The sequence below is a fragment of the Leuciscus leuciscus genome (assembly GCF_965113295.1).
Source record: "Leuciscus leuciscus genome assembly, chromosome: 18".
NCBI classification, from domain to species: domain Eukaryota; kingdom Metazoa; phylum Chordata; class Actinopteri; order Cypriniformes; family Leuciscidae; genus Leuciscus; species Leuciscus leuciscus.
Window position 1 is genome coordinate 2590119 of NC_138742.1, and position 17344 is coordinate 2607462.

Here is a 17344-nt window from a genome sequence, read left to right on the forward strand (position 1 = left end):
CCTGAAGAGGAGCCTACCGCTGCTCACGCGAGCACGTCTGGTTTTATGCGAGGAGTGTGTGTGTGCGTGCGCGTGCGCGCTCTGTGTAAATATGAATGTGGTTTCATAAAGCACACGAGGCGCGTCGCACGTGTTACGATGACCGGAGTGACTTTATATAACTTATGCATATCAGCATTACATATAAACATCATCAGCGTGTACAAGAGGGATCTTCTTTAGAAGTAGGCTACCAATATCATGGCAATGGATATGGCATGGGTATCAAATATCAAAGTATTGTGGGATTACCAGCATTTTACCACTATGATACAGTATACACACACACACACACACACACACACACACACACACACACACACACACACACACACACACACACACACACATGTATATATATATATACACTGTACACACACACATATATAAATGTCATTAAATCGAAGCATAATTTGGATTGTTAAAAGATGACAGTTGAAATAAGATTAATAACAATATAGATCATTTTAAATTGTCCTAAAATTAGTTTTCTTTCTTTTTTTTAACTTAAAATCCTGATTACTAGACAGGCAGTTCTTCAGGCAGGTTCTTGTGAGCTAAACTGATCCGCTCAGGACAAACTAAAAGGATCATTTAAAAATAAATGAAAAAGTGAAGTGAAAAACTTGAAGTGGTGGTGAAGAAGTTTATTTGAAGAGGTGAAAACTTAAGAGAAATGGAGACGGGTTTAGGCTATATCATCTCGAAACACACCCGTTCCCTCATACACTGTAAAACCATGATATGATCAATAGCCTACGTTATGACAACATGTTTTAACATAGTTTAAAATCAGATCTAAAGCACGCACATCCAAAGCAAAGCAATATGTTGCTCAAATACAGTGCTCAGCAAGGAAATTTATTAAATTAATTTTAAAAAAACTAAAAAAACACCATGGCTCCAAAAATTTGAAAATTGAATGGTAGACTCACACACACGGTACGCTTCGCCAGACCATTAAGAGTTAAACACAGCACGCCTTTACTCACAGGCCGCGGACACTTCAATTCTATTCCTAATAGAGGAAGAAACAGAATGTCTAAAAGTAGCAAAATGATGAGCGACCAAACTTTTAAAATAGCGCAACGATGTTCTTTAATGCGGGGTTTTAAAGATCTACTAGTTTTGCCGCAAGGACAGCGCAACATGTACATGACATTAGCCGTTTTGCACCAAATTGTGCCTCTTAGGCCTATATTGAAAATGTTTGCTGCGTGAGGATGTTTGAATGTTTTAGTTTTGTAAAGTGAAATTAGTTGACAATCAATCACCACATCTGTAGTTACCAAACGGCTGACCGAAACATGTGAAGGAGGAGTACATCCATACCAGCCTGTGTGAGTCACCATGTGTGCCAGCAGTGATTTCACTCATCGAAATAAGTTAAACCATTTTCAACTCTTTTATAAGATTCAAATCTCTTTTTTTAAGTCAGTTTAATGTGATTTAAGTTGAAATGGCTTAAATTTCCAAGTTGATTGTACTTAAATATTTAAGGCAGCAACTTTCTTTTCTTTTTCCCCCCACAGTGTACAAATATCTTGATGTTAGAGACACAAGTTGTCAATTCGTCATTTATTTAAGTAACTTCTGCTTTATATAGCATACACATGCACATCTATATTAGCAACATAAAGATCAGCATTCATGTAGTCGACATAAGCATATATGTTATAGCCTTATGAGCAAGACTTTATGGGGGAAATTACATAGGCTACTTTAATACAGTTGAATACTGTATATACAGTTTAATTACTGTATTGATATGGTTTTATTAAACTGAGAAATTACATGAACCAGAGAATCATGCCATTACTTAAACAGAACACCTCAAATAAAATGATGAAACGAAAAGTATTAAATTATGAAACAGCCTCTTCCTTTGGCTCTTCCTATCTATACGGCTTTATTGTCTTTCTTAACAAGTTATACAACAGTGGGTTTGACTAACTCACGGCAACTGGACTCTGTCCATATATATAAACCTTATCAAAAAACACTCACTGAGAAGAAGAAAAAAAAAACGATAAAAGCGACAACAAGAGTTTACAATCTCTTTCACCTCAGCCCACCTCGGCTCATATGCAAACACACACCAATGAGCCAAAGGGGAGATGTTTTAAATAACCACATGACAGTACCGTAGGCCTATGTACTGTAATATTTGACTGGTTTTTCTGGTTACTCGGGAATTATTTATCTAACCACACGCTAGCACGCAACCGTCTGTCTCTCTGAATTAAGGCTTCACATGAGTTCTGTCTCTCTTTATCTGTGGCCACACACACACACACACACACACACACACACACACACACACACACACACACACACACACACACACACATTAGATCGTCCCACCTACATTAAGGCATGAGGAAAAGAAACGAAATCGAAAGTGTTTGTCGAGTCTCTTTAACACAGAGCTCCCTGTCCTCCATGTAAATGGCTGATGAGAAGGACACAAACATGTGCTCAGTTTGCCTCCAGGACCTGAGGGAAAACACCTGTCCTCAGTGCGGGACAGATCCGGATGAATCCGTAGATTCGGTTGCGGAGAAACTGGAAATGATGGGATTTCAGTCGTGCGACTCCTGCACTGGTAGGGAGGAGAAAGCCATCAAGACTTGTCTGGTGTGTTTGGCGTCGTACTGTGAAACTCACCTGCAGATGCACAACGACTTGTTTGCTGGGAATGCACACTTACTAGTGGACGTCACTGGAAAACTCCAGGAAAAGATGTGCGGTGAACATCAGAAGCTCTTGGAGGTTTACTGTCGCACTGATGGTCAGTGCATCTGCTGTTTCTGCATGCTGGATATGAAGCACACAGGACATGATATGGTGTGTGTGGCGACAGAGCGAGCTGAGAAACAGGTAGAGTGTGTGTGTGTGTGTCTGGTGATTTACAACAGGGATGACTATTAGACATTCCTAGTTCAAGTCATCTGGCACAGCAGGTTATGACACACACAGCTGGTGTCTGTGATTATCGCAGTCATTCCCACACTGTAAAAAATGATCGTGATTTTAACTGTAAAATACTGTAAAAATGCTACTGTGAAAACTGTGTTAAAGGGATAGTTCACTTTGAAATTAAATTTTGGTATGTTTTAGCTTACCTCAAGGGCATCCAAGATGTAGGTGTCTTTTTTTCCGCAGTAGTTTCAATTTTGATATTTTTAGGTCAAACCGTTCTTGTCTGTCAGTCATATAATGCAGGTCTATGGTCACTGTCTCAAAGAGCATGCACAGAGTCCAAATTAAAATAACCCTTTAAGTGGTTAACAGAAAGTTTTCATACTCTATATACGGTGAATAACTGTGATAGATCTAACCGTACATTTAATGTTATTTTACAGTAAAATACTATTACTTTTACAGTTTTTGGAAGTGAAAAAAAAAATGCTACAGTGAAAAACTGTTTATTGGTTAACAGAAAGTTTTCATACTCTTTATACGGTGAAAAACTGTGAATCTAAATCTAACCGTACATTTAATGTTATTTTACAGTAAAATACTATTACTTTTACAGTTTTTGGAAGTGAAAAAGAAAAATGCTACAGTGAAAAACTGTTTATTGGTTAACAGAAAGTTTTCATACTCTTTATACGGTGAAAAACTGTGAATCTAGATCTAACCGTACATTTTATGTTATTTTACAGTAAAATACTGTTAAAGTTTTTGGAAGTGAAAAAGAACAAGTCATTGTATAATGTACAGTTTTTTTTTTACAGTGAGGGAATGGGACATTTTATTTCTCAATCGCCCTAAACGTTCGCTCCCTAAAAAGTCCCAGAATGCACAATATTTAAAAACACACACTGTTATTTAATCATATTTCATCATAAACATAAAGTGATAGACAGGTAGTGAAAATAATCCAGCTATTAGTTATAATTAATATACAGCTAAATATAATTAATATACAGCTAAATCATAATTTTCTGTAAATTGCATAAAATAATGTCAGAAAGATATGAGTTCTGCTATTGTTCAGAAATACCACACTGTCAAAAAACTAAAAACTGTAAAAACAACAACTTTTTTTACCGTAAATTTCACAGTTGTTTTTTATATATATATATATTATAAAAAAAAATAAAACAATTTTTTTTAAATACGGTAGCAACCATTTATGTTTTACGGGACTTAAATTTATGGCAAAAAAAACATTAGCTGGTTCCCAGTATTTTACTGTAAAAGAGTAGTAGTGCAGTAGTAACCTTTTAGATTTTACGGGACTTAAATTAATGGTACATAAAACCATTAACTGATAAATCATTATTATTCCATCTCACTGAAGTACTAAAATCTGCTAATAAAAAAAACTGATAACCAACAAAATACTACGGGTGGTAAAAATGATATCCACATGATGATTCAAACAAAGACTCTCATGCTGTAGGGTCACGGAGCTAATATAATCAATAATGTGAAATTATTAAACATTCCTTATATAATCAAAGATAAGACTTTATATGAGATCAGTGAATCAGGTCACTACATGATGATTATGTCATCAACAATATGTAGCCAACATCACCTGATCACATTTTCTCTTGGCTTTCCTTAACGAATGTATTATAAACACAGTTACAGCTGCCAGAAACACTAATGCGAGTAAGTCAAGGGTCAAGAGCCCAATTAAAGCACACACTGATAATGGTGAAGCGCATTATCAACGGTCAAGCACATGCAAACATAGATATTGCAAACACAGCTGCCTTTTCTTTTTTTTTTTTTTACCGTAAATTGAAGTTCAATGCCATAAAACCTAAAATATTACTACCGTATTTTTTTACGGTAAAGCTGCAACCACATCTGCCTTTAAAAAAAAAATTATACTATAATTTTAAGTTCAATGCCATAAAACCTAAAATATTACTACCGTATTTTTTTTACAGTAAAGCACTTGCAACCACAGCTGCCTTTTTTTTACTACCATTTTTTTTTTTTTACGGTAAAGCTGCAACCACAGCTGCCTTTTAAAAAAATGTATACCATAAATTGAAGTTCAATGCCATAAAACCTAAAATATTATTACCATTTTTTTTTTTACAGTAAAGCACTTGCAACCACATCTGCCAGTTGTTTTACCATAAACTTTAGATCAATGCCGTAAAACAAATATTCCTACCGTATTTTTTTAACCTGTGTTATGTTTTTTTTTAATGTGTTCTTCCAAAATCTGTACATTTAACAGTATTTTACTGTAAAATTATATGAAAAGTCCTGTGAGATCTATTACAGTTTTTCACTGTATATAGTAAGGGAACATGTACTATTAACCAATTAACATGTTTTTTCTGTTGTCTTTTACCATTAAAATTACAAACAGTTTTCACAGTGCAGTAATGAACGTTGGCATGTTGCCGGAAAGAGTAATCAGTGTCCCAATGTGTAGAGAGCCAGCGTCCTTACCAGTGTACGAATAAGTGTACATTATACAACAATTCACAACCTAGAGAGCTGATTGAGACACACCCATGGTCTTGAGTCTTGTTGTCCAATGATTCCCAGAGGCAGCTGGAGAAGTCCAAGCAGATGATTACAGATCGAGTGACTGAGCTGAAGGAAATCCAGAAGATGGCAGGTTCCCTCAGGGTAAGTCCGTGGCTCATTTAAAAGTGCAATAAGTTTCTTAATCTCAGATTAATAGGCAGAAACTATAATTAAGCCATTGGTGGACTTCACAAAGTGAGTTGAACCATGAACAATGGAAGATGGTACAAAAAGTTACACACTTTCACCATAGACTGTAAAATAAATATGGACGTAGTGTCCGTGACGCTTTTTCTGCTGTAAAGTTGGGCATTTTAACATGGGTGTCTATGGGATTGACTCTCTTTTGCAGCCGATCTCTAGTGGCCAGTCGATGAATTGCAGTTTAAGTCACTTCCGTGTTGGTTTCAAGAGAGAGACGGGAAAGTTGCCGCTTGACTTTCACACATGAACAACCAAATAAATGCTTAAAATTCTTGACTATATGTCCACTGACAGAACCTGACTCAAGCCACAGAGGAAGAAGGTGCCAGGATCTTCATCGAGCTGCTTGGCTTTATACAGAGAAGCCACACAGAGATGATTGAGCTGCTCCAAACTCAGATGAGCACAGAGTTGGACCGAATTCAGGGACGTTCGGAAGGTCTGGAACAGGAGATCTCAAAGCTGAGGAGGGAACAGTCCGAGCTGGAGCAGCTCTCACATACTGATGATCACATTTATTTCCTCCAGGTAACACAGGGGTGTCCAATCCTGCTCCAGGATGGCCACTGTCCTGCACAGTTTAGCTCTGGCCCCAATTAAACTCACCTGAACCAATCAAGGTCTTCAGGATTACTGTAGTCTTCTAGGCAGGTATGTTGGTAAAAGTTGGAGCTAAACTCTGTAGGACGTTGGCCCTCTAGGACCGGTGCCCGGTTGCATAAAGCACCTTAAAGCTACAATATGTAATTGTTTTCGCCGCTAGGGGTCGCTAACCTCTTACAATTACAAAGGCGTAGGTTGATGACGCATAAGCGGAATTATGGAACTTGTCGTCAAGCTGATAGATCTAATATTTATGGATGAGTGAATACACTGATGTGTTTAACATGACTGTGGTGTGAAGCAGGGCGCGAGTGCTAATGAGAGACAGATCTCAGCGCCACACGCGAGTTATGCGGATATAAAGGAATGAGGACATTTCATTCTACCGAACTAACTTACCCTCAAGTGCTGAATAATACTCACACAGGGCAGTTTATTAGACGAATGAAACTTGTGAGGGAACGCAGCGCTGCTTCACTTGCTCTACACTATCACACTAAACTGCATTTGAGTGTGTTAAAGTTATAATGTTATTCTATGTGTTAGTTTGTCTGTATGAGACTAGCGGTGAGCGAGATCAACATTAGAATAACATATTGATCATATTCTAACATTTCATCATGTTGAGCTATATAACATTGATTAGTTTTATGTACATTTGCTCTCCTCCACATTTGCACGTCTCTGTCGAGTCGAAGTTAGCCGCGGACGGCATCTCGAAACGCCACGCTGATATTGATCCTCGTTTTAGTTCTCCTTTTGTCCCAAAGTCTGCTTGCCATGATCCATAATGTTTGAACGAAACAACAACAGCGTGAGCGCGCCGCTAGACGTAACGCAGTTGTCCACGTCTGTCGCCATGGTTACTATGGCAGTACGAGCGGAAACCAGGGATAACGCGGATATTACGTCATTGACAGGCGACACATGAACATGGACGAGCCATTATTTAAAATTGGAATTTCTCTGAAATTAAAAATCTTTGGGAACTTTTGGGATATTGTAAGTACACAACTGCAGGAAATATATCAGTGATTTTTGGATATTTTATTACAAACATCTTACATATTGTACCTTTAAGTGCAATTTTCCCTTAAGAACGCCCTAAGGCTTCCCTTAAACTTAAGGGTCTTGCAAAAAAATAACCCTTAAGAGGTTCTTTAGGTGAAACGTCATAAATTTTCCTTAAATATCTATTTTTCCCTTAAGTAATCTGTTAAAAAACTATAAGTTATTGTGCATAAAGCCCCTTAAATCCCCCCCCCCCCCCCCCCCCCCCCCCCCCCCCCCCCCCCCCCCCCCCCAACCCCCCCCCCCCACCCCCCCCCCTATAACATAAGATTTGGAAAACTTCACCTTAAACGAGCAGTTCCAATCCAAGTCTTCTAACGAGACAGGATAGGCCGCTTTCTATGATAAACTCATTTTAATTGTGTCGTTTTTTCACACATAAACACATAAAGCACATCTTACATGGTCATGGGCGGATCTACAGGGGGGCAAGGTAGCTAGAGCCTTGCCCCCCCAGCTGCCCCCCTAACTTTGATGATCCAAAAACTGTACTTGTAAAAACAACCCGCCACTATGTCCACAAGCTTCTCAAAACAGTGAACAAAACAATACATTTACCAAAAGTGAACAATAAATGTTTTAATTTTAAATGTATTATTAGCCCCTCCCCCCTGCGTGCAGAGCGGCGTTCGCTCAGTCTGGCTCGCCTCACACACAGCGAGTCTGCTGCGGTGCGGTGGCCCTGCTACCCGTCACCCGACTGGAGAGACTGATCTGCCCCAGAGCCTCTGAAGGTGAAGTGAGTTTCCCCAGGTGTAGTTTAAACACACGTTTAACTTAAAGTTACATTTGTAATTAATGTATTGTATGCTAAAGACGATTCAGCATCAGCAAAAACAGCGAGTCTATTACGTTAGCCAAAATCAGCAGTCAAATCGCTCCCTCGTGATTTGTAAGAGTCTTCCCTTTAGCCTAATTTTGATTTTAGTAAAGACAAGAACAGCATAATAAAAATAATAAAAATATTGTTTGTATCCATAACGTTTACTGATGGTCGCCGTGACGCCGACGTACGTTACGTTACAACACACAATACAGAGCCAGTTAGGAGATCGATCATTTGATTAGCTAAGCAGTCCTATTAAATCCAATTCCTCTCAGATATCACAGCAATGAAACCAGGTTACAACTGGGGAAATAACAAATACAATAGGATTAAGTATGGGCGTTAATTGTTGGGAGAAAATATGATGCGTAATAATGATTAGATCTGCATTTGGTCTTAAAGAGGCAGCAGTCTAATAATCCTGCTGACGATTGCTCCATATGTGAATCATACAACAAAAGGCAAAGAGAAAATCAGTTGCAGCTCTTGAATGATATAAGCTTTAATCTATCTATGATAAACTATGCAGTGTTATTTTTAAATCTGACTTTATTAGATGTCTTTTTGGCCTTATTACTCCTGAACAGTAATGTCAGTAGATATTACTGAAATGAAAGCACTGGATATATAATTTGTATATTTGTTTTATTGTATACTTTTTTTTGTTTGACCATGTGTTTGTACTTTGTTTTTGGTGTCCTATGTCTTCTGAATATAAAACACAAAAGCCTGCACCCTTCTGCATACCATACATGTTTTATTTGTTTTGTTAAAGCATTGCTTTTTCTTTTGCTATAGATATTTATTTTACATTTCAAAATATAAAGCAATATTAATTGTGTTCTAAATTATTTTGTCCCCCTTTTTTTATATAACAAAAAGAACCGATAATAATACTGTTAAAGTACCGGATCGATAGGAGTATTGGTAAGAGTAGTACGATACCCATCCCTATTGGCAGCAACGAATTAAAAGTTATGGCCAATTTAACTGTGATTAAATTCAGTATACGTCTGCCATATGTTGCCACCCCTCAAAAATTCCTGCCCCCCTCTCGCCACCCCATAAATATTTTTCTAGATCCGCCCCTGTACATGGTTAACGGAAGCTCAGACGTGCATGCGTCACGTACAAGAACAAACATCATTGAGCTTCTACAGCCCGAATCATACGGATTACTTTTATGTCTTTCAATAAATGGACAGAAATGATGAGCGAATATTACAAATATCTTTATTTGTTTCTAAACATGAATGAAAGTCTTGTGGGTTTAGACCGACATGAGGGTGAGTATGATGACAAATTTGAGTTTCTGTCTCGTCTTGTCCTTCTCTTTCACATTTGTTTTTCTTTTTTGTTTTCCTAATGCGGATTTCTGTAAAAACGAACCGCTCTCTGTATTAGCAAATAACGTGTCCATGGCACTATGGCAGCAATCATATTTTATAACGGCAAAACCTGGGTCGCTGTCGTGAAACACTTAACGGTTTCCCTTACCTAAGAGAACCGTTTAAGGGATTATATGCAACACCCTTAAGTCATTCCCTTGGCTGAGGCGAAATCACGCCTTAAGTCTCATATTTAAGGGAAAAACTTAAGGTGCTTTATGCAACCGGGCAAGAAATACATTAGCCTTAAAGGGTTAGTTCACCCAAAAATGAAAATTCTGTCAGTAATTACTCACCCTCATGTTGTTCAAACCCCGTAAGACTTTCGTTCATCTTCGGAACACAAATTAAGATATTTTTGATTAAATCTGAGAGCTGTCTCACTCCTTCATAGGCTGCTATGTTATTGAAACTTGCCGACCCAGAAAGTTAAGAAGACAATGTTTAAAATAGTCCAAGTGACTACAGTGGCTCAACCTTAAGTTTATCAAGCGACGAGAATACTTTTTGTGCGCAATTACTGAGTAATTACTTACAGAATTTAAATTTTGGGGTGAACTAACCCTTTAAAATGAAGCATGTATTATATATGATCAACAAATGGAATCAATATTATCAAAGTTTTTCAACTAATTGGGACTGGGCTCATGTAGTGACTCAAGCTCAGAGCTTGTTATAGGAGGTTTGCAAACAGTTTACTGCAAGACGCTGTGGATAAAAGTGGAAACCAAAGGATTAATTCTCAGTCTGTTGTTGTTGCACCCTTACCGCCACTCATGATGGTCTCCAAATCTCGTAGGAGGTCGAATCTCGCTGGCCGACTTCGCAGTGTACTGACTTCCCCAGCCTAACCACTAATCCACAGTTCTCTTTTGGAGAAGTGATCAAGTCCCTCTCCTCATTAACAGCACAAGTAGAGGACATGTGGAGACTGGAAATGACCAGGATAATCTCAGCAGGTAAAAAGTAATGTTTTAGGAAAAAAAGTTAGTCCACATAAGTGGTCAGTTTTAATTAAAAGTATGGGACTACTACTAGATCTTTGTGGTCCAAATTTCCATCCATCCAAAAGCAACAAGTACTCCCAGAAGCAGCCAGTCACTGACCTGAGAACGGGTGGATCTCAGCATCTGTATCTTAACAGTTGATAGGTGGGCTGGCCAATGTAGTGTATAACTATACTCTTAAAAATAAAGGTTTCTATTTGGCATCAATGGATCCATGAAGAACTTTTAACATCCATGAAACATTTCCAGTGCAAGAAATAATGCTAAGTTTAAGAACTGTCCCCAGTATCTTTTCAAAGGATTTTCTAAATTGTACTATTGTATTACTACAAAAAAACCATTTTGAACCTTTATTTTTAAGTGTGTGCATGGAATCTGTTCCCACAGAATCCCTATGGAAAAATTATATTTCAATGCATATGCATTCCCTCGCATAAGTTTTGCGTTCCCTACACCAAAAAACGACACAAATTTTCATGATTGTGAGCGACCTCAAAAGTTTCTCAGGGGAAAGCAAAGGCATTGAAATGTAATTCTTCCTCTTCATCTCATATTCATCTTTTCCATGTCCCCTCAGTGCAGTGACGGGCAACTCTAGCCATTGAGGGCCACTCTCCTCCAGAGTTTAGCTCCAACTTTCCCTGCTTTCCTGTTCCTCAAACAGTAGAGCACTGGCACTTGCAACGCCAAGGTCATGGGTTCGATTCCCAGGGAAAGCAAGAACTGATAAGAATGTAGAAATGTGTACCTTGAAATGCAATATAAAGCCCTATTCGGACGGGATTTACTTTACAAGGGTCGATGGAGTAATATAATGTTACCACAGGACGTCTGTAATATTAATGGCCAATTCACACGGGATAAGAGATCTCAGTAAAACTAGCAGAAGTGTGAGAGTAACTCGATTTACACACCGCCGTCTCTCCTGTCGTCATGTGTGTGTTACGCTGCTTCCTGATATCACGTGCGCAAACACATATAACCTATATTTATATATATGAAACAGTTATGTCCGGTCGAAAGATGTATTAATGAACTTCAGATTGGATTGTGTTGGTAATAGGCACTTATCTAACGCTAAAAGATGTTTCGTGCCTCTAACGAGTGCTGTCGATCTTCTTCTGATCTGAATGGTGTGTGTGTGAAACACTTGAGTTTTGCCACAGACTCGTTCCAGCGTCTAGAACACAACTGATGCTTTATCAAGCGTCTCCATACTCCATTCGCGCGGGATTAGTGTTACCTGAGGTAATTATTCCGGACCTTTTTACTGAAGGTAAAAGTCGCTGTAATCTTTACTGACATTGTCCGTCTTGATCACTGAGATGCACATTCAGACGGGACTAAAATCACAGAGAAGCTCTGGTGATTATTACTTTAGCCCACCTCTCCATGTTACACTAGTCCCGTCCGAATAGGGCTTTAGTCGCTTTGGATAAAAGCATCTGCCAAATGCATAAATGGAAATGTAACTCTTATCAAACACACCTGAGAAATCCAACCAGACTGATTGAAAACTACAGGCAGGTGTGCTTGATCAATGTTGGGGTTAAACTCTGCAGGGATAGTCGCCCTTGAGGCCCAGAGAGCAACATAGTGAGCAACTCTGGGTCCTGCCTAAGGGGCTACATAATACTTCACAGAACACTCGTGATTTACAAAATCCTATCCGTCTCCCATCCCTTACGAAAAAGTCTGCATATTCCCATATAACCGATCCATTCCCTCACACCTCTAGTGACCGCAGAGAAGATCCTACTGCCACTGGAGCCCACAACGAGGGAGGACTTCCTACAGTGTAAGTCTTTCTGTTTGCTCACATTTAAAAAGAACCTAAACTTTCTCCATCAAAGGCAGGACTAGGAAAATCCCTATTCTCTCCATATTCCTTAGGTGGGATAGTCAAGAATCACACCTGAATGCAGCGCTGCCCTCGACTAAAGATTAGGGCTGGGTAAAAAATATCGATTTCTCGATTTTAATCGATTCTCATTTTTACGAACCGATATCGATTCTTAAATCCCAAGATTCGATTAGTCATCCTGTTTTCAGTTGATGAATGAATGTAACATTGTAGCGCTGCATCCCATCCAATAAATAACAATAATCTTTGTGCTTTGTTACTGTTGATATGAAACAAAGTCTCAGATTTCAAATTACGTCCATTTTCTTACGAAATTCAAAAACATAAATAGCGTGTTGTCGCTGTGGTGTGAGATCGCTCTGACTCGGCTCTAGAGAAGCACATGATCTTCTCTTCCGCCTTAATAACACCAGTTAGAGCGCGAAATAAACATGAATGAGCTTCTGAAAGTGTGTTAAAAGGTAGAGTACAACTTATCGAAGTCCGTATCATGTGACATGGAATCGCCCAATCAGTGTTTCAACTTTGGAAAGACGTCAGTTAAACAGCTTGTAAACAATGTCACGTAACGTCACATTTACCTCAGAAAAACCATATCCAGTGACCATAAACTCGTCAGTCAGCGAGAAATATTAACTCTAGAGAGGAGCATTCTGCTAAATATATGCACCATATTCATCATTTTTAATGTTCTTCAATTTTTAATGCATGTTTGAATAAATCTGGCAGGATTTTATGACAGCCACCATTTAAATGTTTATATTTCATATAACTTTATTATTATGAAAATAAATATGTGCAATTCAAGTGTTTGTATACAATCAGTTCATTTTTACCTTCAATATTACAGTAGGCTAATGAAGCCTATAGGCTGCCTACCACTGACTCCCATAGTTTACAGCATTAGTTAAGAGATTTGTTTTCCTTGAGAAAATTTGCCATATATTGTACCTGATATCCAAAATAATCAATATTGAATCGAATCGGAATTGTGAAATTTGTGTCAATACCCAGCCCTACTAAAGATGTTTCGTTCATTTAAGCCATCAGTCGACTAATCACGGGTTTATATTAATAAGCCATAAATCATAATAATTGCCTATATAAAGTACATAGTAAGCGTGCGTAAACTAGTCTTGGCCAAGCTTTACCTGGGTATTGCACTCTCACCTTGTCTCCTCTCCCATCAGTTCTGGTCTCCTTGAGTCTGGACCCGAACACAGCCCATAGGAACCTCCGGTTAGCGGAGCAGAACCAGGCTGTGGAGTGCAGTACTGAGCCCCAGTCATACCCTGAACATCAGGACAGGTTCGAGTGGTGGGCGCAGGTACTGAGCAAGAACGGGCTGACGGGCCGGTGCTACTGGGAGGTGGTTTGGACAGGGCAATATGGCGTCGACATCGCAGTGTCATACAAAGACATCAGCAGAACCGGGCAAGACGACGACAGTGGGTTTGGGTACAACAGACAGTCCTGGAGTTTGGACTGTACGATATTCAGATACGCACTAGTGCACAATAACGAGGAGGTGGAGATCGACGTCCCCCTGTCTCACCGGATCGGGGTGTATCTGGATCACCGGGCGGGACTGCTGTCCTTCTACAGCGTCTCAGACTCCATGATCCTCCTGCACCGAGTACAGTCCAGGTTCACTCAACCCCTTTATCCAGGATTTGGGCTCTTTCAGGGATCAAGCGCAAAATTTTGTGGACGGTAAGACGGCGGCTCACCGCAAAACAACACAAGAACAACAGAACAAGTATAAATTCTGAGATAAATTTCCCGAATAGAAAATTACGTCTATTATAGAAATGTTTCTGTTCTGAATGGTCCAGAATAAAAGTGTTGTCCTGATTGAAAAATAAGGAGGATTTGGGGATTAAGGGGGATATGGCGTTAGCAACAGTGCTGCAAGAAAATGATACGCAACGCTAAAGCTTCTGATTTTGTTGTTGGCTCGACACTTTAGAGAATCTGTTTATAAAGTCCCTCTGTAGTCAATAATATTATCCCTTAAAACTCCTCTTTGATCCCCAAAATTACATCCCAGCAAACACATTTACATTGTGGCACGTTGCATTTCTGCTATGGCAACATCGCTGTCTACGTGCTCGCAACATTGTAACAACGTAGAAATGTAAGACGCAACAGGGCTGTCGCAACGTTGCTACGCGACATTCAGCAACTGAGAGACGACGTTCTGACAATACTTTTTTTATGCTAGATAGGCCTATAGATATCCCCCATGTAGCATGTTATGTTTTGTGGTTAATTTTTAATTAGTCATATGTTATATAATTATATACTTTTTAAATATTGTTTATCCTTATTATTATTTATGGGCCTAACAGTAAATTCATTATAATCAACACCTGCAAGTGTACACTTTGAAGAGTAAAAATGACATAGAAGGTTAGCTATGGTAATCAAATTGCACTTCCAAAACAAAGTCATACATTTGTGAAAAAAAAAGAAACAAAAAACATATTATACAGGGAGTGGACTACCTAGCTTGAGCAAACATGCGAAAATCTGGCAAAGAAACGAATGAGACGACAAATAAAAGGAAAATATAAACAGGTGTGCGAGCAGTTACAAACCTTTTTTTTCTCTGTGCGTTTCCACAAAAAAAAAAAAAAAGGTCAAAAAACAACGTGCAACAAGTACGCTACGCGCCGCTGCCTGTACACTGAGTGCTGAAATCAGTTACTCATCATTAAAGTCATTTTGGCTTCATTTTGGCATAAAGTTAAATATTTGTCATACCTGACCAGATGATGTTAAAAAAAATGTCACATCAGATAAGGAAGTTGTAGGTTGTGTTTGAATAATTACGTATCTTATTTAGCTGAAGTAAATTAAACGCAATTCTCACGTATCCTTGCTTGATGAAGAATGAGAGACGGCCCAACGATCAGTTGAAATTCAAAAGGCTGATTGGCTCTTCAGGGCAGTGACGAGTACATGTGTTGTCCAGTGGTTGTCCAGACACCCTAGGCACAACCTTAAGCAATGGCCCTGAACGGTGGTTTAATGTCAACATTGTGACAACGCTGTAACAACCTTCACCACACAACGTAGTTATAGCAACCTTTTGGCCATGTTGTTAAAACGTTGTTAGAAGGTCGGGTACGTTGCGCCAACGTTCTGTGTTTGCTGGGATATTTAAAGGTTTTTTCCTTGATAATAATGTCTTAATGCCTTAAAATAGGTTGAATGTAACTCGACACCCTTGCCTCATTAAGTATGCGCGGTTCTATGAATATGCAAATGAGCCCCGCCTCCACTCACTCAGCTCAGAGATCCACTGGTTGACGATCACACGTTGATCTGATTGGTTACAAGGTAGTTCGTGACATCAGAAACAGAGATATCATATAATAAAGGCTAGATGTTTCGTTCGCGCTGCTGGCAAATGGAGGTCGACGTCCGCACACGGCGGCCATCTTGCCACAGGGAGCTCGCTCACTCGTAACATTGTGTTTTAATGGTGCATCTACTTTTAAATAACCATAACTTGCTCAATTTTCTACCGATTTTCAAACGGTTTAGTTTGTTATAAACGTCAGAGATGTAGTTATGACACTGCATACATATGAATAATTATAACATACATGTTCAAGCATTTGGAATTATAGCCACGTTAATAACGTTTGTAGGAAACCAAACCGTTTGTAAATCCATCAAGATTTCAGCGCAATAAGAGGATTTGTGTTCATGCTGATCACTCACCTTACTTCAGATACCACAGAGCTCGCCAGAAAGATTCCCTGTGACAAGATGGCCGCCGGTGATGCCGTTCGAGACTCCGCCTTAAGACATCTAGCCTTATATGGATATCTATGGTCAGAAACACCAGCGATTTCAAAGTGTGTTTTTGAGACTGTCTTTTTTAAGGAGAAAATACTCAGCAATGGTGTCGACTTAAGAATTTACACATGCTTTGTCTTAAAGTGGATTAAAAACACCACATAGACATATAAACAACATTAAACGCTGGATTTTCACCACAGGGGGACTTTAAGGTACTGCACTTGTGTTTAACATTTCATGTACGTCAAAAATGTGTTAGCTCTTGATGAGCAGATTTATGGTTGTCTTTTGGTGTTTAATGAAGATAGGAACCAACTTTTCAAACATGTCTGGGACAAGTTTCCAATAAAGGGATAGTTTTCTATCATAGTATTCTGTCATTATTTACTTACCAAAATGACTTAAATGTGTGTCTTTCCTCATACAAAGCATCATAACCTCCTGGGACCTGGGAATAGACTTTTGTCCACTTTAGTGGACATTATATGTTAGTGAATTTCTCTGACACCACACATGTCACATGACACATCATGGGTGTCCTGTAAAGAGCACATTCAGGGCTTTTCAGAGACACCAAATGTTTGGAGGTTTCACCATGAACACAACTTCTCCTTGGTCTTTAAAAATATCTGACATTAATTTAGTGATCAAATGTAGGAAATATGATAATATATTGTAATTATAATTTAAATCGGACTACTTTTCAAATTGTATTTCATAAACCAACATCTCAGGAAAACGTTATGGGGTTTCAAATCAAAAAATGAGTTTCTGTCACAGAACAGGGCGTTGATTTCATACATGTCCACTGTAGAAACATCATGTTTATCAGGCATTCTGGGAGACACAACAAGTGAATATGGAAATCAATTATACATCAATATTCCTATGAAATATGTAAGTGTTAATGCACGACGAGGTGTCCATTGTCAGGTATTAATGGACGACGGCGAGGCGTGAGCGGAGGACGGTTGCCTCCGCCGAAGTCCATTAATACCTGACAATGGACACCTCGTCGGGC

General features: G+C 38.9%; 2 protein-coding genes across 3 annotated transcripts in view; one reads left to right on the forward strand and one right to left on the reverse strand.

Moving 5' to 3' along the window:
* The window catches only part of abcg2a (ATP-binding cassette, sub-family G (WHITE), member 2a), a 25836-nt gene extending 23294 nt beyond the window's left edge, over positions 1–2542 (reverse strand). The window contains exon 1 of one of the 2 annotated variants that reach the window (XM_082145892.1): positions 2408–2542. The gene's annotated coding sequence lies outside the window, so the exon portion shown is untranslated. Of the gene's footprint in view, position 1; positions 144–2407 lie in introns of those variants that run through there. The other variant, XM_082145891.1, reaches the window with a different exon arrangement.
* ftr92 (finTRIM family, member 92) lies at positions 2488–16864 on the forward strand (the record flags this gene model as incomplete). Its single annotated transcript, XM_082145933.1, has 6 exons — positions 2488–2919; positions 5566–5649; positions 6046–6279; positions 10439–10598; positions 12385–12444; positions 13701–16864. The coding sequence occupies 6 exons, from the start codon at positions 2488–2490 to the stop codon at positions 14225–14227; spliced, it is 1497 nt and encodes a 498-aa protein (XP_082002059.1). The 3' UTR covers positions 14228–16864.
* Positions 16865–17344: the final 480 nt, after the last annotated feature.